We start from the raw sequence: 21,539 nt of genomic DNA on the forward strand, positions 1-21,539 counted from the left end.
AAAAAAAAAAAAAAAAAAAATTGCTGTATGGCCAGGCATAGTGGCCAACGTAGGAGGATTTCTTGAGGTAAGGATTTTGAGACAGCTCTGAGCAAGAGAGAAACCCCACCTCTACAAAAAAATAGAACAATTTAGCCAGGTGTGGTGGCATGCTATAGTTCTTCAGCAGAAGGTGAAGCAGGAGGATCCTTTGAGTCCTGGACTTTGAGGTTGCAGTGAGCTATGATGAGGCTACTGTACTCTAGCTGGGGTGACAGAGGGAGACCCTATCTCACAAAAAAAAAAAAAAAAAAAAAAAAAAGAAAAAGAAAAGGAGAAGTATGCTATAAAAGAAATTGTCAGAAAACTGGTTTGTGACATAGGTTCTATTAACTGCCTTAGTGTATCCGCAAATTTTCTAAGTGAGAAAAAGAAATCTTACCCTTAGTTGTGACTTTTCACCAAATATATAAAGGGAAGCTTGGCGTTTCAAGAGCTGGTTTTGTAGGTAGGTGCTGTTGCTAAAGGAGGCAGAGTGATCCTTGCCTGCCAGCCGGGCACCAACATCAATGAAGGATGTTGGAGAGCTGATCAAGCGAGTACTAGAGCGAAGACTTGCCCATACACCTTCATAAAAGCCAAAAGAAGTGAGTGAGATAATCTGAGGTGGGAATGCCACTGGAAAGGAAAAAGACGCATGCTCAGGAGCTACTGCTTTAGAATAACAGCAAGTTAATCAATCAAAGTAATCATAAATCACACTAGTCATCTACTATTTATCTTTGTCACATAATCATTCAATATATTCAATATAGCATTTCAAAATCACACAATCTTAGGCTCAGAAAAACCTAAGAAGTTATTCTAGTCAATCTCCTTTTATATTTTGATGTAAGCTCAGTAGGTAAATACTAAGATCGTAAGTCAAAAGAGTACACTGACATTGGAAATTAAAAATGCTATTAGGAGGCACCAATTAAATTTAGGAAGGAGATTTTCTTAGGGCTTCATAAAAAAAGTAAGGAACATTCTTTTGCTTATTTAATCAATTGAAGAAGAAATCTACATTAAGGTATAAAATGGAAACTTAATAAATGTACTAAAATTAGAGCCTGGATTTAGAATTAATATTTGTATATCAGGACAAAATAATGTAATTCTAAACAAGTAAAAATTATATTAAAAATTTTCCCAGTATCCATAAAAAATAAGGGGAAATCATAAATTCAGTAACATGCATTTCTCTGAATCTTAGGAGGGTTTATTTAAAATGTACAGTCAGAAGCAGATGTCTTGTAAGAGAAAGGGCAAGCTAAAATGCTAGAAAAGTCTCGTAATATAAGCTCGCCCTAATTATATTAGTTAGAACAATCAAGGATTTCTATCATCAAGTAAGATTATTACATATTAAACATCCAAGCACAGAAACATACACTAGTTCCCAAACTTAACTAGCACTGAAGTACTTTCAAAATAACAGAGCCCTTCATAAATCCTGCAGATTGTCATGTTCCTAACAGTGACCAGGTCACAGGGACACAGGACTTCCCCACTGCTTCTCTATAGCAGGCTTTCTTCTCTAGACCTAGAGAGGATATTTGAGAAGCTGCTTTCTTTTCCCAGTGTTACATCGAGCCATGTTTCTAGGTAATTAAAAGTTACCATGATACTATCACATCTGTTTTCCCCTCATTTATGAGATCAGGAGACTAGTTCCCAAGAAAAGGTTTTATAGGTGATTTCTGCTTAACATGCATGGATCTTTCTATATAATCTATGAGTTTTTCTTACATATTATAGAAAGTATTAAGGTTTTGTACATAGAATTACCAAAAAAGCAGAATGTAGATGGGGATAAAGGATATAATTTGACAAACAAATGTGAAAAAGTCACTTGTAATGTATATTGGTTCGTATGAAGATGGTTTAAAAAGAATGACACAGCAGGACACATAATACAGTACCTTGATTATGGACTCTTCCCTTAGCTGAAGATTTGGGATTTGACTGAGTAAAACATTTATCTCTGTACCCATGCACTGGTAGGTAAGATTAAAGACAGAAGGAGAAATAAAATGCATATAGTAGCAAACATCAAAGCAGACTGAGTAAGAAAAGAATGGGTCATTTAATTTTTAAAGTTAAGTTTTCATAGGGGAAAATGTAAATATAATAAAAGTTGAAGGTTTAATTAACAAAAAGCTGCACAGTCACAGAAAAAAGATGAATTGAGCGCCCGTTAAATGGAAGTTCAGCATCTGTTTATAAAGACTATAAGCACAATGAAATGGACAGCACAGAAGAGGGTGCCACTCAAAAATTATATCAAATGGAATAAGCTTTTGAGGATTGTCATTCAGTCAGGAACAAATTTACATAATAAAATTTAGGAATTTGGGGTGTGTGTGTGTGTCTGTGTGTGTGTACATCAGGAATACACTGGCCCTAGTATTGAAGAAAGGAGACTGATTGGCAAATGCTGCCTGCTGTACAACACAGCTGTTCTTGAGAAAGGTCATCACACCAGGAAACAGGGAAGCTCTAGCAACCATATGGAATAACTAAGGACATGTTTTTGTGGTAGAGCATTCATCAAGCATTGCCACGCTAGTTCCTTTTTCTCTTTTCATTTGGAAATTTTATTTATTTTGTATAAATAAATAGCCGTGAGCAGCAAAAATTCATAATCCTGTGACAATTCCCAATACCACTAATAACACAGCTTGTGATGGTTGAAGTAATGACTTTTCTTAAAATACCTACTTGCACCAAAATGATAGGCAGTATAGGAGATAACACTTTTGTAATTTGAGTAATATTATTTTTTAGCAACAGAAAGAAAGTAGTTTCTGACTATGGCAAACTTTACTTGGTAATAATAAAAATGGTGAGAAGTCCCATCGTTTCCTAAGCCAAGGAATTGCTCATTCAATTAAAGGAAGTGATTCTGTATTTACTCAGGACCATCATCTTTAATAGTATTGTTAGCTCTACAATGTAAAACTAGATAAAATATGACACAATAATATGATAAAAGAAAAAATCATTAGAAGCGATTTTTCATTCCTGTCTCACTCCTTTGGAAGCATGAAGTGGAAAAGCACGGCCTGCTTAGTGGCCAAAGGAAGTCAGCCATTAAGGGCTGCTCAGGTGCCAGCACTGCATACAGAGAAGGTGACTGTAAGACATAGCAAAGACTGTGGATGACATGGCGAAGGCACTTGGCCAACTGCTCTCCTTTCTGCCAAAGTTTTGAACTTTACTGCCGGAATATGGGACACTAAGATGATTATAGTGAAGCTTCAGTGGTTTCTGATTCTGAGATACTATTTCCTTAATACATCACTCTTTCTTAAATTAGTCTCTCTGCCTGTGATGATTTCTCCCATTTCTTTACCTGACACACTCTTACCTATCCCTTAAGATCCAGGTACAATGTTAACTTCTCTGAAAGGCATTCTTGATTGTCCCAAGTTGTAGAGACCTCTGTTTAAACTCTGATCACATTGCACTGTGATAATCTGCATATTCTTTTATTCTACGAGATTGCAGGAGCAGTAACCTAATCATGTTCATTCTTGTATCCTTGCTGACACTCAAAGCATTTGTTGATTATTTACTTTTGCAAATCAATATTTTCTGAGCTGTTGTGACTCTCTATTATTGGCCTGTGCTGTAAGGGGTCAGCAGAGGGCTTTGAGAGTTATAATCCCATCTGAAAGCTATTTTAACTAAAGGAATTAGACTACTGCATAGGTAGTGGTGAGGTCTACTTAGATTTCTTGGGTGTGATTCCTAGATGTACTGAGGAACAGGACACCAGCAAAGGGTCTAAATAGCTTGGTACTATTTATTGTCCAAACTGCAGGATCCCTGTTAGTGGCTTGTGAAATTACTTTAGCAGGTCTAATCAGTATTTTGTTTAAAAGTGAAACAGATTACACTGAAAACATTATGTGCACTGCATGTGTATAGATAAATATTGTTCCATAAAACTTTTAGTATACATACATTTGTTATAACTCAGTACTACCTGGTTTGTGATACAAAATGAATATGTATATATACCAAAAGACATAAAATGTATTGTTACTGTGAATCATGATAAAAAAGTTTAAAAGTTACTGGTTAGAACTAGAGTATATGTCTTCTATCTCTTGCTTTGGGTCTGTAAGGCTCAAAGTAATTTAAGTACTAATGTAGATTTTGTTCCAATTTCAACAGAATATTAGGCAACATCAATAATAACTACAACAGTAACCATGGCAACTAACACTTGTTAAACTCCTACTATGGGCTACTTACTAAATGAAAGATTTTACATATATTATTTCATTTATTACTGATAACTACCCTTAAGCTTGGTACTATTTATTAGCTCCATTGTACAGATGAGGACACTGAAAATTAAGAGGTTTCCTAATTTACTATCACCCAATAAGTAGTAGGGCTATTGTCTGGATCTGAATGTAACTAAACTCTAGATGTATTGTTACCTGAGCAACCCTGTGACCCTGGATTGTTCTTTAGAGAAAAAATTATGCTTTATTCCCTTTGGGAATGCACTGTAGTTTACACCAAGAGTGTTTCCTAAGCACTGGTGTTAGTCTCCCCATGCTGTTCAGACCAAAGAAGAGAAGGAACAGAGATACTTAGGTTAGATTTGGGGCCTTGTTCCTCATTATGTGCTATGCCTTGCCCAATGCATGAAACACAAGATATCTTCAGTACATTCTGCACTGAAATGGCCCAACACTGAACTAATTCTAGTTCCAGCTACACTGCTATTTGCTGTGTGGCCTTGGCCATATCACTTACTCTCTCTGGGCCTCTTAAAACACCTATCCTGGAGATTATTTCAAGAATAAAATAATATATGTAGTAGAACTTAGAGTGCCACAAAAATGTTAAGGATGAAAATTAGAAAGCTATCTCTGTGTGGCTACTGCTCAAATATACCCAGCTACTATATTTTGGTATTTTTAAGAGGAAGTACTGATTTTCTTATGGCATTTTCCCATTCAAAAAAATAATTTATCCAAGTTGTGCATATGTGCTTTCCCCCCGAGGACAAACATTATTTCACGACGTTTTTTTCTTTCTTTTTTTTTTTTTTTTTTGAGACAGAGCCTCAAGCTGTCCCCCTGGGTAGAGTGCCGTGGCATCACAGCTCACAGCAACCTCCAACTCCTGGGCTCAAGCGAGTCTCCCGCCTCCGCCTCCCAAGCAGCTGGGACCACAGGCGCCCGCCACAACGCCCGGCTGTCTTTTGGTTGCAGCCGTCATTGTTGTTTTGGCGGGTCCGGGCTGGGGATTCGAACCCGCCACCCTAGGTGTACGTGGCTGGCGCCTTAGCCGGCTGAGCTATAGGCGCTGAGCCGTGACGTTTTTTTCTTAAAGTAATTCTTCTCTAAGAAAGGATGCATCCCCTGCCTTAGGGACTCACCAACATGGATGCAAAGTGACCACCCTGACTGGAAAAAAAAGAAAAGGGGAATCAGAGCAGGAAAACCACACAGTGAGAATAACATGAAAAGAAAACTAGAAACTAAGACTGCATGACAGTGAAAGGAATGAAAAAGTTGTGAAAATAGAAAAAAGGCAAAGTTTAAGAAGAATAATTAAGAGATTGAGGCTCTTCCCACAGTGGTTCCTAACTCTCTGGAAGAATGAAGACCTCGTACTTACACGTAGGCCTAAGGAAATGAGTTACGTGCAGGGCATGGGAGTGTCACATCTAGTCTTTCCCTGGCTGATCTGAATGTCTGTCAAATGGGTGACTGACAAATTCAAGTGACAGAGAATCTTTTGGGACTTCCCTAAAACTTGCTTGCCCCAGGTCATTCCTCCCAGTTTTTCTTTTCTTTTCTTTTCTTTTTTTTTGCAGTTTTTGGCTGGGGCTGGGTTTAAACCTGCCACCTCCAGCATATGGGGCTGGCGACCTACCCCTCTGAGCCACAGGTGCCACCCACCTCCCAGTTTTAATAAGAAGAAATGACACTATCAAAAGAGATCCAGAAAGCAGCTCTAGGGATCACAGAGAATGTTGAAGGTATCAGGAAACAGTAGTATCTCCTTCTTGTTCCTTCTGTCTCCCCTAGGAATTTAGAAGTTTTGGGAATGAAGAATCAAGAGATGGAGTAATAGAATGAGGTTTGTGTTTCTAGATCCTAGCTTACAATGCCAGAATGACAGGCAACTTGTTAGGAGCCAAAAACTGTCATGCAGAAACAAGCTGAGTTCACCGTAATTTTTAGCAGAAAATATTTGAGAAGGGTGTCAGAAATAATAGGTACAGCCTCATATACATGTAATGCGTCGTAAACAGATTAAATAGGAGATTGTAACCTGTAGAGGTAAATACAGCCTTTCAGGGTCTCTGAGCCTAGTAAAGAATGGAGTTGTGACAAGAATGTAAGCGTTGGTGAAAATCCCCTTGTGTAAAACAAGCCTGTGGCCAGGGGCCAATATTAAAAAAAGAGAAGATAATGTAGTTGAAAAAAACTGGTGAAAAATCCATGGACCTTAGGTATCCTAACAAAAGAGACAATTGTGCAGCTAAAATTTGTATTGTAGGTCACTGGACCAATTGTAGGAAGGGAAAACACATTCTTGATGAAGTTTATAGCAGTAAAATACAAGAGCAGGGTATGTACGAGGTGGGAGGGTCTCAGTTGATTAGATATCTGCTGGAAGTTGCATTCTACTACAAGTTGAAAGAAAAAAGTTACTGACATCCCTGGCTGACAATATAAACTTTCAGATGGTGAACAAAGCCGTAAGAGGATACAACCTCGACAAATTCTGACAAGGTTGATTGACAACAGAAATACCAGGATCCTTAGGACAAAGCTAATATACTATCTTTGAGTTCAAATTCAACAAGAAAAAAATGTGAAGAATTAAGTTTGTGTCTAAACTTTAAAACAACTCTAAACATTCAGAAAAAAGATATATATGACTGTAATGGGTTGAATTATGTTACCCTCCAATTTATATGTTTAAGTTCTAACCCCAGTACCTTTCAAAATAGGGTCACTGTAGATGTCATCAGTTAAGATGAGGTCATACTGGAATAGCGTGGGTTCCTAATTCAGTGTGATTAGAGGCCTTTATAAAAAAGGGGAAATCTGGAGACAGACAGACAAGGAGAATGTCATATGAAGATGATCTAGATGATGATTTAGATGAAGACATCTAGATGATGCTTCTATGAGCCAAGGAATGCCAGAGATTGCCAGCAAATCTCCAAAAGCTAGAAGAAAGGAAAGGAACATTCTCTCTCCCAGGCTTCAGAAGGAACTGATCCTGCTGACACCTTGATCTTGGACTTCTGGTTTCCAGAACTGTGAGACAATAATTGTTTAAACCACTCAATTACCCAATGTGTGGCACTTTCTTTCTTCTTCTTTTTTTTTTTCTTTTGCAGATTTTTTTGGCCAGGGCTGGGTTTGAACCCACCACCTGTGATATATGGGGCCGGTGCCCTACTCCTTTGAACCACAGGCACAGCCGTGTGGCACTTTCTTATGGCAGCCTTAGGAAACTAATACAACCACAGGCCTAATATGCTAATTGGGAAGATGACTTAAGAAGGTGGAAATTCTAGCTGGGTGCAGTGGCTCATGCCTGTAATCCTAGAACTTTGGGAGACTTAACCTAGGCAAGAGCAGGACCCCATCTGTACAAACAGAAAACCAGCCAGGCCTAGTAGTATATGCCTATAGTCCCACCTACTTGAGAGGCTGAGGCAGGAGGATTGCTTGAGCATAAGTGTTAGAGGCTGCAGTGAGCCATAATGACACCACTATACTCTAGCCCAGGTGACAGAGAGAACCTGTTTCAAAAACCCAAAAATGGTGTTAATCTTGCAATTTCAGAAAGTTCTGATGAGATTGGAAAAGAAAAATAAATATCCAATGAACCAGGGTAACTACTAGGAGATAAGAATGGTTTTCAAAAGGAATGGTCTATTTACAATTACTTTGTAAAAAAGCACTGATTCCTTTAAGAAGTCTTGCAAAATAACCATATAATCTTTTGTGATGGCTAGGCTAGGTGGCTTACATCTATAATCCCAGCAGTCTGGGAGGCCAAGGTGGGGGAAGTGCTTGAGCTCAGGAGTTTGAGACCACTCTGAGCAACAGTGAGAGCTGATCTCTACTAAAACTAGAAAAAATGAGCCAGGTGTCATGGTGGGCGCCTATAGTCCCAGATACTGAGGAGGCAGAGGCAGGAGGATACCTTGAACCCCAGAGTTTGAGGTTGTTGTGAGTTAGGCTAATGTCACAGCAATCTATCTTGGGCAACAGAGCTTAAAAAACACACACACACACACACACATATATATATATATATATACACACACACACATATATATATATCTTTTGTGATACAGTTAATAGTTTGAGAGTAGCAAATATTGGATTAAAAATAATGGTAGGGATTTAGAAATATGATCTAGGTAAATTTTAGCAGGAAGACTCACAACCAGTATAGATTAACAGATTGATCTTTATCTTTAGAGAGGCTTATTTAATATATTATTTTGTTATAAACTGTTATCCTTAGCTTTGGCTTGTTCAACACTTTCTTTAAAACCAAGAATCACATGAGAACAGTGATTCAACTATGTATGACACAAGGCTTGCAAAAACAGTGCATACACTGGTAGATAAAATCAGGATCCAAAGGTCTAAAATATTAGTCCACATCCAAAAAACATCCCCAAAAGATGAAAGCAGTAGGACCATATAATCGAGATATTTACTTTGGAATTTCCTCTGCAGAATAAAAGAATCTCACATGTATCAGATATAGTATACTGTAGGCCCAAAAAGCAACCTTCAAGGCCAGTATATTGCTAAGAGCAATAGCACATGTGGGGCAGATGTAGGGGTTCCAAATGATATTAATCTCAGTAGGGGTGAACCTGGTGGTGGGGCTGTCCTTGTAGCTAATGAACTCTTAGGCTACATGAGTACCGAGAGTGCTGGGTTCAAGTCTGTGTAGTGTCCAAACAATGATAAGGAGAGTAGACTACAACTATTTGAGTTGGGGGCTAACTAAAATTCTTAAGAGAGAAAACCTGAGAATACTTTTTATATGTGAAAGGCTTTAGTGTAGGCAATTAGACTTTGTTTCTAACTTCACTAGGGTAAATATGTAAAAGTTACATGGTGGTTGATTTTTAGATCAATATGAGAGAAATTTCTAGCAAATAGAGTTGCTTACAAATGCAGGGTTCTATTTTTAGGATCAAATGAGCTTTGTATTAGGAAGGTCAAGTGGAATCAAGATCACTCACTCTGTTTTCAAGGGGAGCTAGCATCATACGGGAGTAAGAGGAAGGGTCTAAGATTTTATGACTCCACTGTAAAGCAGTAGAACTTTATCATCAAGATATCTGGTTTGGAATTTCCTCTGCAGAATAAAAGAATCTCATGTAAACTTCCAGAGACTGAAGAAGACCATCTTTGAAGAGTTAATACTTAGCCCTTCTCTATTTCCTCACGATAGCGGATATCTGGATACCATTCTATCTTATTCTCCAAACTGTCTCCTTCAGAGGACAGGAGAAAAATAACAGGCTTTGGAAGCACAACTTTGGGTCTGGAATCGCTTCTCCTTAGCTGTCTGTACTTCTGTGATCTGTCTTTCTACCCTGTAAACCTGGAGTTTCATGGAATATTCCCAGGGATGGCTCATATTTAGACAAACTCCTCTCCCCTCCTAATGCTCCCAAACTTATCAATATGTAAGACATCAGCAATTATTATACTTCTTGTCCCATGTAGCTAAACTCATCTGTCATTTGATCATTCATTTAGAAAAGAATAATTAAGAACAATCTGAACCATAATTAGTTGATTTAAAATATCACCTACTGGAAAATTTTTTCTGCTTTTAAGCTTGTATAAGTGCTCAGTTATAAAATCAATCTTACTAACCTCCTCGAGCAAAGCTATTGGATGGGTTTACATCCAAATGTCCTGGCACTACCTGCTTAAGCACAGTGGACATTCTTGAAGTCCTCCTTTCAGTCCCTAAAGTCAGCCAAAAAGAAGAACAAAAATCATGTTGTTTGGGTTAACATTACTCAAATGACAAAAAGTTATCTGCATGTGTAGCATGTCTAATTGCTGCCAAACATTGTACTTTTTAAGCACCCAAAACTTTATTAGAGATAACAAGGCAATGGTATTATTTAATCAGAGATAACACACATTTGCAAGATTATAGGGAGTTAGGTTTGGCAAGTGCAATCAGAGAATTTAATGATAAATGAAGCAAGGCATGCATGGTGTTACTTTACAAGAAAAGCCACTTTCTGCTTATGTTGAGCTAATTCGAATAGCTGATTAAGCCAAAGAGACCAACTTCTCAAGTCACATGCTCCTGTGTCTAACACATTAGGGTTACCTCTACATGAACCCTTTGGGGTTCCATCACATGATAACTGAAACAGAATATTAGTACATGTCTTAATGGCTTCATCCAAATCTAATGAAAACAAACTGTACTGAAAATCATAATAGGCTGCAGAAATTTGGGGAATTTTAAACTTACACATGATGATCTTAATAAATATACATTTAATAAACAGATGTCCAACTTATACATTCGACTTCATAATATTTAAAAGTCTATGTAAAACAGATTCTGGGAAAAAGGAGTGACTTTATTTGTGTTACCCACCTCCTCTCCTTTTACTCTTTTAAAAAGGAAATAACTGAAGCTCTAAATTTAGGTACTGCTTACTAAATATTAATAGAGGTATCCTGATTTCTACATGAAAGGACCCTAAATTTCACAGCCCCACAGGGTAAAACTTTAAAGGGGTCATGGTGAAGGAGCAGTACAAGTAACTAAAGAGACTCACCCTAGGAATGGATCTGACCTTTTATAGTAGTTGTCAGGAAGAAAAATATCATCGAATCTTACCTGGAGACAGAGCAAGGGGTGGCCTGACAGTAATAGTGTTGTTGCCTTTTAGTTTCTGATGGACAGAAACTGCATTCAGTAAGGCTTGTAAATACTTTTCTTGTTCTATGCTACTGGAAGATTCCAAAGAGGAGGTAGGAGCTATAAAAGGAAAAGATAATGGAATAAAACAAACTGTATCTTTATGTTAATAAAATAAGCATTTGTATACTTACTTATTTTGCTTACTCTTTCTCTATATAGTCTTCAAGTTACCACATCCAAATATAGAAACAAACTGGACTTAAAGCCCCAATCTATTAAACAGCTAATCCTGTGTAATGCTGGATTCCCAGAAAGAGCCCAGGTCTGGAAAACCAGCACAGAGCTATCCTTCCAAGCATATGGACAGCTTCTCATCACCCAAGCAACTCAGAATGAAAATTCATAAACAAAATTTCCTTGATCTCCACTAACCATTCTGCCCATGTTACTGTTTGGGAGCTGAGGATGAAGTGGGGTCCCTTAATATTCCAGAATGGGTAGAGGTGAGAATTTTCCCACTACCAGTAACTTTACCTCAATTCTGCCACACAGGCCTAACAGGGGATATGGGCTTGTAGGGGTTTGTTGGAGAGTAGAGAAAGATGGGGAAAGAGAGGCATAACTACTGCTGGATTTGCTGCTTCTTCTAAAAGAGCAAAAGGGATACACAGATGAAAACAGCTGTGAGAGCAATTCTAGGTTGATGCGAATATGAGCCTGGATTGTGCAGATCAAAACAGAGTCACTGAAATTGGACTAGACATTTTATTATTATTTTTTGTGACAGAGTCTCACTTGTCACCCTCAATAGAGTGCCACAGCTACACAGCTCACAGCAATTTCAAACTCTTGGGCTCAAGTGATTCTCTTGCCTCAGCCTCCTGAGTAGCTGGGACTACACCACCACAATGCCCAGCTATGGACTAGACTTTTTTTTTTGTAGAGACAAGAGTCTCACTTTGTCTCCCTCAGTAGAGTGCTACAGTGTCACAGCTCACAGCAACCTCCAGATCTCGGACTTAGGTGATTCTCTTGCCTCAGCCTCCCAAGTAGCTGGGACTGTAGGTGCCTGCCACAATGCCCAGCTATTTTTTTTTTTTTTAAATTACAGTTTTCCTGGGGCTGGGTTTGAACCCGTGACCCTCAGTATATGGGGCCGGCACCCTACTCACTGAGCCACAGGTGCCGCCCTGGACTAGATATTTTTAAAAGCGGCATCAGAGAAGGACTCACTAGACAGAAAATCAATACATTTTCTTGCAACCTGAAGAGAAAATAATTAGCAGTATTACATTTTATCAATTTTAAGATACCGATATTATATTTTATATACTCCAAGATGCATTGTTATTTTATCTTCTATGAATAAAAAAGCCTACCATTTAAACTATGACATTATTCTTTCTTATCACCTCAATTATAAGATGAGTAAGAATAAAGAAGAGATCTCAGAAAGCACATGGTTCTACCTACTAAGCCACAGACTTTGAGTTTATCTCATTTGCAAAGGGGAAAGAATGCAGCCATGTCTAAACTGGATCTGACTTAGTGGTCCATTTTTTAATTTTATTGAACATTTATTATGAGGCAGAAGCTATGAGAAAGCTCAGCAAAATATAGCTCCTGACTTAAAGACGTCAGACATGGTACTGACAAATATCCTTATTATATGGGACAGAAGCATCTATTATTCCTAAAAACCTCTTTGCTTGAGAACCCCTAAAGTTATCTCCCAGAAGGAAGGGAAAGATTGGTATAATCTAGTGGATACTTTGCTTTAACAAAATCGTCTAGAACCAAAGACTTTCTTATATTAATTTCTATTAAAATTCAAGTACAGACCATACATATTAAGTAGGATGCCAAATTCAAGGCAGACCTCCACAATACCAAGCATAGTTCTCGTTTAATTTATATATATTGTATGCAGCACAGTGGAAAAGTTTATGTGTGAGACAAGCCTTGATCAAAAGACACAGTTAGAATTCTCAAATTTTACTTCCTTTATTTTAAGGAATCCTCTTAAGTGAACACTCTTTAGGGTCATAACTATGCAGTACAGAGATGCTTACCGGCCTGAGGAGAGTTCTGAGATTTGAAAAGACCAACAACTCCCTTCCCATGGAATCCTCCAGATCGGAGAAGCAGAGTACCACTTCTTGAGTTTTTCCAACATACAACAGGCAGGCGATTGTGCCGATAGCAGCGGGCTACTCTTGTTAAACTACTGTCCTGTACAGCTTGAGGTACAACTAGAAGGCCAGGATAGCTTCAGGGATATAAGGGAGGAGGGAACGATTGGGGTAAGGGGTGGGGGAAGGAGAAAAGGAAAGAAATGGGAGAAGAGGGAGAGAGAGAATATAAGAATATGAATATCATAATAGAGCAATTTTCTATGACTCAGACACATATTGGTTGAGGGGTAAGACATATATTTCAAACATGGAAAAGTCTCAAATTCTCAATTCTTCAGGGGTGGAGAGGAAAATCCCTATAAGGTGAAAGTAGCTAATCATCCACTAATCTGTAGCCTTTTTTGAAATAAGCCTCTTTTTCAGAAATACTGCAGATCTGCCAAATAACCTAAGCTTAGAAAATAAAAATACTAGAAAATAGAGTAAAAATATTAAGAATACTAAAAAGGCTTCTGTGAAACTGAATATTTCTCTTGCTGGATATATTACTTTTAACTTAAAGATTATGAAATGAGTGGATTAATGTTAGCTTTATATGAAGGACAAGTCAAATGGTCAACAACTCGTAGATCACAGAAATGACACCAGAGAAGAGAGCACATCAGTATTAGACTGCCTGAGATGGTGAGAGGATTAAAAATGAAAACCAAATGACTTTTGGTATGAGAACAGTATGCTCAAATGTCAAAATGAGTTTAAATATTTTATTAACACCATATTTATTTTTAAAATATTAGCTCGTAAAGTTATAGGATGTGATGCTGCGAAAACAAGTAACAAGAGTACCTTGTTTATAGATACTAAGGACAGAGGCAGCTGTCAGTCATTTCTTTAGCTTATTTAGAAATACTACATTAAACCGATTTCATATTTATAAATTCCTAATCATATATCATTTTTGGGATTTTTTATTGTGGTAAAATGTATCTAACTTAAATTCACCATTTTATCCTTTCTTAAATACATCAATCAGTGGCATTAAGTACAATTACCATGTTGTGTGACTATAACCAGTATCCATTTCCATAAGTTCTTATCCCTTATCTTGATATAAACCAGTGATGACAGGAGGGAGAGAAAATCCAGTGTAGGGTCATGAAAATTATAACTTTCAACTATTTTAGTGAATGCCAAATTAAATTTCCATACTTAACCAATGGTAACTTGGAAGCATTCTAAAAGCCCAACATTTTGATGCGCTAGGAAGTTATGGCCTGTATTTTTCTAATACCTCAAACTGATGAAAAGACTAAGCTATAAATATAATTACTCATGAAGACTGGATAATTAGGGCTCTCTATTTCTAACTTTAAATATGTTTCCCCCACTTGCTTCAAGATACAATTATAATGTGTGTTAGATAAAGGAACAATGTTTATGGCTCTAGGAGCTGCTTCAATAACTAGGAAAGAGCCAGCCCACTCCTTCATTTCCTGCCCCCACCCCCCAGTAGACTGTCTTCTTCCTTGCACTGGAATTGAGCATTGTAAAACACAGACCATGCTGTGCTACACTAAGACCTAAGACTCTCTCCTGCTCCCAGGCATGGGCCTGAGTGGCAGCTGAATAGTCCCCAGTCCTGGGGACTACTCTCACTGCCAGACTCATTTAATAATGAAAGATACCAATTCTCCTATCCTACTACCCAGATCCTTCAGCTCTGGGCTCTAGAGTTAAGCCTCAAGAGATGGACCGGGCTTTAGAAACTACTGTGGAAACTTTTTTTTTTTTTTTTTTGAGACAGAGCCTCAAGCTATCCCCCTGGGTAGAGTGCCATGGCATCACAGCTCACAGCAAACTCCAACTCCTGGGCTCAAGCGAGTCTCCTGCCCTAGCCTCCCAAGTAGCTGGGACCACAGGCGCCCGCCACAACGCCTGGCCATTTTTTGGTTGCAGCCGTCATTGTTGTTTGGCGGGCCCGGGGCTGGGGATTCGAACCCGCCACCTTAGGTGTATGTGGCTGGCACCTTAGCCGCTTGAGCCACAGGCGCGGAGCCGAAACTTTTAAATCAAAACATAATTCACATACATAATGCTCAAAACACAAACAAACTAAGAGAAAGAAACTCATGTCACTACCACCTAGGCCAAAAAATGGACCATTAAAAGCATCTAAGAAGATCTCCTTGTATTTCCTCCCAATCACCATTTCTTCCTCTTCCTCAAAGATTACCACTATTCTAACAGCTAACAGCATGGATGAGTTTTGCCTGTTTTGGGATTCCAGATAAAAGGAACCAAGAGAATTTGTTTTTGTGTGCCTGGCTGCTTCTGCTCAACATCATATTTATGAGATTCATCCATTTTATTATATAGAGATGTAGTTTGTTCATTTTCACTACTGTATACATAGTACCCTACTTTGTGATTATAACAACACTTATTCTTCTATTGTTGATTTGGAGTAGGTTCTTTGTTTGTTTGTTTTTTGAGACAGAATCTCACTCTTGCCCTGGCTAGAGTGCCTTGCCGTCATAGCTCACAGCAACCTCAAATTCCTGGGCTCAAGCAATCCTCTTGCCTCAGCCCCTGAGTAGCTGGTACTACAGGCACCTACCATAATGACCAGCAAGTTTTTCTATTTTTAGTAGAGATGGGTCTTGCTCTTGATCAGGCTGGTTTTCAACTCCTGAACTCAGGTGATCTATGTGCCTCGGTCTCCTAGCAAGTTTCTATTTATTAAGAATAATATTCTATGAACATTCTTCTAAATGTCTTTTGAGAGAATATACGTATTTCTTTTGGAAATTCAACTCCACCTTACAGAGAATTTCTAGGTAACAGTTCATGAATATATTCTAGTATTTAAATATTTAGTAGATACTATCAGACAACTCTCCAAAGTTATTTAACCTATTTACAGTCCCACTAGGAATAAATGAGAATCGACACTTTCTTGATATCCTTTATAGTATTTAGTATTGTCAGTCTTTTAAATATTAGTTATTCTGGTAGATATACTGGGGGTGCCAAAAAAATGCATACACATTATAAACCATCTTGTCAGAAGTAAAATCAATCATTCCCCAAGTTACAAATTGCAGGTAAAATGGACAAACAGAGCATGTCTAGGTACACTTGATCAGTAATGGTACCTTCAATTCAACTACAAAAAGTAATACCCACATAACATCTCTCAAAATGTGCATAAATTTTTTTGGCACTCTCTATATAATACTTTCACTGGAACTTTATATTTACCTGAAGACTAAAAGGTTAAACATCTTTTCAGTTTTTTTCTTTTTTTGCCACCAAGACATCCTCTTTTATGAAATAACCTGTTCAATTCACCTACCATTTTTTTTTGCCTTTCACTCTCTCAGTCAGTGAATAACACACATTTATTTCTCACATGTCTGTAGGCTGGCATTCTCAGATCAGGGTTCAGTGATATCTTCTGATATACAGAAGTTCTTAATTTATCAGTCTTTTACTTAGTGGATAATGTTTTTCCTGTCCTAAGAAATCCTTCTCTACATCAAGGTATTTTCCTATCTTCTACCTAAAAACTTCACTGTTTCAATCTTTTTTTTTGGCCAGGGCTGGGTTTGAACCCACCACCTCTGGCATATGGGGCTGGTACCTTACTCCTTGAGCCACAGGTGCCGCCCTACTGTTTCAATCTTTTACATAAAGATCTACAGACTAATGGGAATTGATTTGTGTGAATGGTTTAGGTAGAAGATCAAAATTAATTTTTTCCAGGACCATTTACTGAAGATATATCTTCTATCCAGTGCCCTTAAGTGCTACCTTTATCTTAATCAAGTACCCATGTATGCTAGGCTGTTTCTATACTCCCTACTTTGCTTATTGGTCTGTTTGCCCATCCTCGTGCCAGTTTCTTACTGTCTTAATTATTGCAGCTTTATAGAAAGTATTGATATTCTGTGGTATTATTCTGTAAGATTATCTTGACTACTCTTGGCCTTCTGCATTTTTATATAACTCTCAGAAGAAATTATCTTTTCAAATTTCCATAAACATTTTGCTTAGGATTTTGATTAGGATTTCTTTTTTTTTTTTTTTTTGAGACAGAGCCTCAAGCTGTCCCCCTGGGTAGAGTGCCATGGCATCACGCTCACAGCAACCTCCAACTCCTGGGCTCAAGCGAGTCTCCTGCCTCAGCCTCCCAAGTAGCTGGGACCACAGGTGCCCGCCACAATGCCCGGCTATTTTTTGGTTGCAGCCATCATTGTTGTCTGGCGGGCCCAGGCTGGATTTGAACCCGCCACCTTAGGTGTATGTGGCTGGCGCCTTAGCCACTTGAGCCACAGGCACCGAGCCTTGATTAGGATTTCACTGATTTAATAGATTAATTTCAGAAGAATGTATAGTTTTAGGTTACTGGATATTCTAATCTAAGACCATGAAATATCTATATATTTAGATCTTTAATGATTCTCAGTATTGTTTTAAGTATTTCATGGAGAAGTCTTGTACAACTTCCATTAGGTTTATTCCTAAGTATTAATGTTTTTTGTGCTACTGTAAAAATAGTTATCAGTAATACCAAAATAGCATCACTTTTTAAAATTTCATTTTGTAATTTTTTTGTATATGTATAATTAATTATCATTTAATGACATTGTACCAATGCAGACCTTACCAAATTCACTTACTAATTTTGAAATTTTATCTGCTTATTCAGATTTTTTACATGTTCATTCAGGTCATCTATGAACAATGACAGTTTCATTTCTTTTTCAGTCTTTATATATTTTCTAATTTATTTTTCTAGCTTTTTCGTACCATCTAGTACCTCTATTACAACACTAAGCAGAAGTGGTGACAGAGGGCATCCTTGTCTTATCCTGATCTCAGAGGAAAAGCTCTTAATATTTTATTTATTTATTTATTTTTAATAAGAATTATTTATTTTTTTGGCAGTTTTTGGCGGGGGCTGGGCTTGAGCCCACCACCTCCGGCATATGGGGCTGGCGCCTTACTCCTTTGAGCCACAGGCACCACCTCTTAATATTTTATTTATTTAAAAAAATGAGTTATTTTTACCGTATGATTTTTAAGACACCAGATTAAGGAGTTGATGCTTTACTTCTAATTTGCTAAGAATTCCTTTTTTAAAAATCATAAATATTACAAAGAATACACAATTTACAGGAGAAAAATAGAAAAAAAGCATAAATGTATATTAGATTTTAAAGATGCTTTTCTCTATTTTGTTAATGTGGTTGACTGATTTTCAAACATCAAGCCCATTTCTGTAATAAACTCTTCTTGGTCTTAATGAATTGCTGTCTGTAAAATGAACTTTTTGTCATTATGAACCATCCTTATTTATTGGTAATACTGCTTTTACTTTAATGTCTGCTTTAATATTTATATAGTGACAACAATTTTTTTTTTTTTTTTTTGAGATAGAGCCTCAAGCTGTCCCCCTGGGTAGAGTGCCATGGCTTCACTGCTCACAGCAACCTCCAACTCCTGGGCTCAAGCGAGTCTCCTGCCTCAGCCTCCCAGGTAGCTGAGACCACAGGCGCCCGCCACAACGCCTGGTTATTGTTTGGTTGCAGCCATTATTGTTGTTTGGTGGGCCCAGGCTGGATTTGAACCCGCCACCTTAGGTGTATGTGGCTGGCGCCTTAGCCACTTGAGCCAAAGGCGCCGAGTCGACAATAATTTTTTTAAAGGTAGTTTAGAATGGAATTTTTTTCTTTTTATTTCCTATACTTTTGTATTCTTGTATATTAGATATGTTCCTCAAAAGCATCAGAAAGTTTTAAGAAAACGCTCCCACTGGGCAGGGCCTCTGGCTCAAAGGAGTGGGGCGCTGGCCCCATATGCCAGAGGTAGCAAGTTCAAACCCAGCCCTGGCCAAAAACTGCAAAAAAAAAAAAAGAAAACGTTCCCACTAATCTTATCTTAAAAAATAAAATATAGGCTCAGGGTGAAGGAATGGTCATTTATATTTCAGGCAAATAGAAGTCAGAAAAAAGCAGGTATTGCAATTTTATTTGCAGGTACAATAGGCTTTAAACCAACAAAAGTAAGGAAAGATATAAAGATGGTCTTCTTCATATCTGTTAAGGGTAACACTCAACATGATGAAATTTCAATTATTAACATTATGCACCCAACCAGAATGTGCTTCAATTTATAAGAGAGACTCTAAGAGACACGAGCAACCTGATTTCCTCCAGCACCATAGTAGTTGGAGATTTTAACACTCCTTTGGCAGTGTTGGATAGATCCTCCAATAAGAAGCTAAGCAAAGACATTTTAGACTTAAAGTGAACCACTGAACAACTGGATTTAACAGACATCTACAGAACATTTCATCCTAATAAAACTGAATGCACATTCTTCTCATCAGCCCATGAAACATCCTCCAAAATTGATCACATCTTAGGTCACAAGTCTAACCTCAGCAAATTTCAAAGAATAGAAATTATTCCTTACATGTTCTAGGACCATCATGGAATAGAAGTTGAACTCGGTAACAACAGGAATCTGCATACTCATACAAAAACAAGGAAACTATATAACCTTATGCTGAATGATGGCTGGGTCATAGATGAGATTAAGAAGGAAATTACCAAATTTTTGGAACAAAATGATAATGAAGACATGAACTATCAGAACCTCTGGGATACTGCAAAGGCAGTCCTAAGAGGGAAATTTATAGCACTGCAAGCCTTCCTCAAGAGAATGGAAAGAGGCTCGGTGCCTATAGCTCAACTGGCTAAGATGCCAGCCACATACACCTAAGGTGGCGGGTTAGAATCCCCAGCCCGGACCCGCCAAACAACAATGACAGCTGCAACCAAAAAAAAAAATAGCTGGGCGTTGTGGCGGGTGCCTGTGGTCCCAGCTACTTGGGAGGCGGAGGCAGGAGACTTGCTTGAGCCCAGGAGTTAGAAGTTGCTGTGAGCTATAATGCCATGGCACTCTACCCATGGGGACAGCTTGAGGCTCTGTCTCAAAAAAAAAAAAAAAAAAAAGAGAGAACGGAAAGAGAGGAAGTTAAAACTTAATGGGACATCTCAAGGAAGAACATTCCAATCCCAAACCCAGGAGAAGAAAAGAAATAACCAAAATTAGCAGAATTAAATGAAACTGAAAACAAAAGGATTATACAACAGATCAATAAATTAAAAAGTTGGCTTTTGAAAAGGTCAATAAAATAGATAAACTCTTCACTAACCTGACCAGGAAAAAAAGAGTAAAATCTCTAATTTCCTCAATCAGAAATGGCAAAGATGAAATAACAACAGACTCTACAGAAATTTAAAAAATCCTTAATGGGCGGCACCTGTGGCTTAAAGGAGGGGGGCATGGGCCCCATATGCTGGAGGTGGCGGGTTCAAACCCAGCCCTGGCCAAAAACTATAAAAATTGCAAAAAAAAAAATCCTTAATGAATATTACAAGATACTTTATTCTCAGAAATACGAAAATGTGAAAGAAATGGACCAATACTTGGAAGCACACCACCTTCCTAGACTTAGCCAGAATGAAGTGGAAATGTTGAACAGGCCTATATCAAGTTCTGAAATAGCATCAACTATACAAAATCTCCCTAAAAGGAAAAGCCTGGGACCAGATGGTTTCACATCAGAATTCTACCAAACCTTTAAAGAGGAGCTAATACCTATATTACTTAACCTTTTCTAAAATACAGAAAAGGAAGGAATACTGCCCAACACATTCTATGAAGCTAACATCACCCTGATCCCCAAACCAGGCAAAGACCCAACAAGAAAAGAAAATTACAGACCAATATCACTAATGAATATTGATGGAAAAATATTTAACAAGATCCTAGCAAACAGAATCCAGCAACACATCAAATAAATTATACACCATGATCAAGTGGGTTTTATCCCAGGGTTTCAAGGCTGGTTCAATATACATAAATCTATAAATATAATTCATCACATAAACAAAATAAAAAACAAAGACCCTATGATTCTCTCAATTGATGCAGAAAAGCTTTTGATAATATCCAGCATCCCTTCATGATCAGAACACTTAAGAAAATTGGTATAGAAGGGACATTTCTTAAACAGATAGAGGCCATCTACAGCAAACCCACAGCCAATATTATATTGAATGGAGTTAAAATGAAATCATTTCCACTCAGATCAGGAATCAGGCAAGGTTGCCCATTGTCTCCACCTCCACTGTTTTTTATTATTACAATGTTATATTACAATGTTGTAACAGAAGTCTGCAATTAGGCAAGAAAAGGCAATCAAGGGTATCCATATAGGGTAAGAGGAGATCAAACTTTCAGTCTTTGCAGATGATATGATAGTATATCTGGAAAACACCAGGAATTCTACTACAAAACTCTTAGAAGTGATCAAGGAATACAGCAGCATCTCAGGTTACAAAATCAACACTCATAAATCTGTAGCTTTTCTATATACCAACA

At 37.8% G+C, this 21,539-nt stretch overlaps 1 protein-coding gene across 1 annotated transcript in view; it reads right to left on the reverse strand.

Annotated features, from left to right (window-relative positions):
* Window positions 1–21,539, reverse strand: part of SBF2 (SET binding factor 2) — a 436,540-nt gene that overhangs the window by 46,746 nt on the left and 368,255 nt on the right. Inside the window, exons 27-29 of the mRNA XM_023509946.1 lie at window positions 13,020–13,216; window positions 10,924–11,064; window positions 422–606 (exon numbers count right to left, since the gene is read on the reverse strand). Coding sequence (XP_023365714.1) covers window positions 422–606; window positions 10,924–11,064; window positions 13,020–13,216 — 523 coding nt within the window. The remainder of the gene's footprint in view (window positions 1–421; window positions 607–10,923; window positions 11,065–13,019; window positions 13,217–21,539) is intronic.

Source organism: Otolemur garnettii, unplaced genomic scaffold (genome assembly GCF_000181295.1).
Source record: "Otolemur garnettii isolate 467f Iridium unplaced genomic scaffold, OtoGar3 scaffold00001, whole genome shotgun sequence".
Taxonomy (NCBI): domain Eukaryota; kingdom Metazoa; phylum Chordata; class Mammalia; order Primates; family Galagidae; genus Otolemur; species Otolemur garnettii.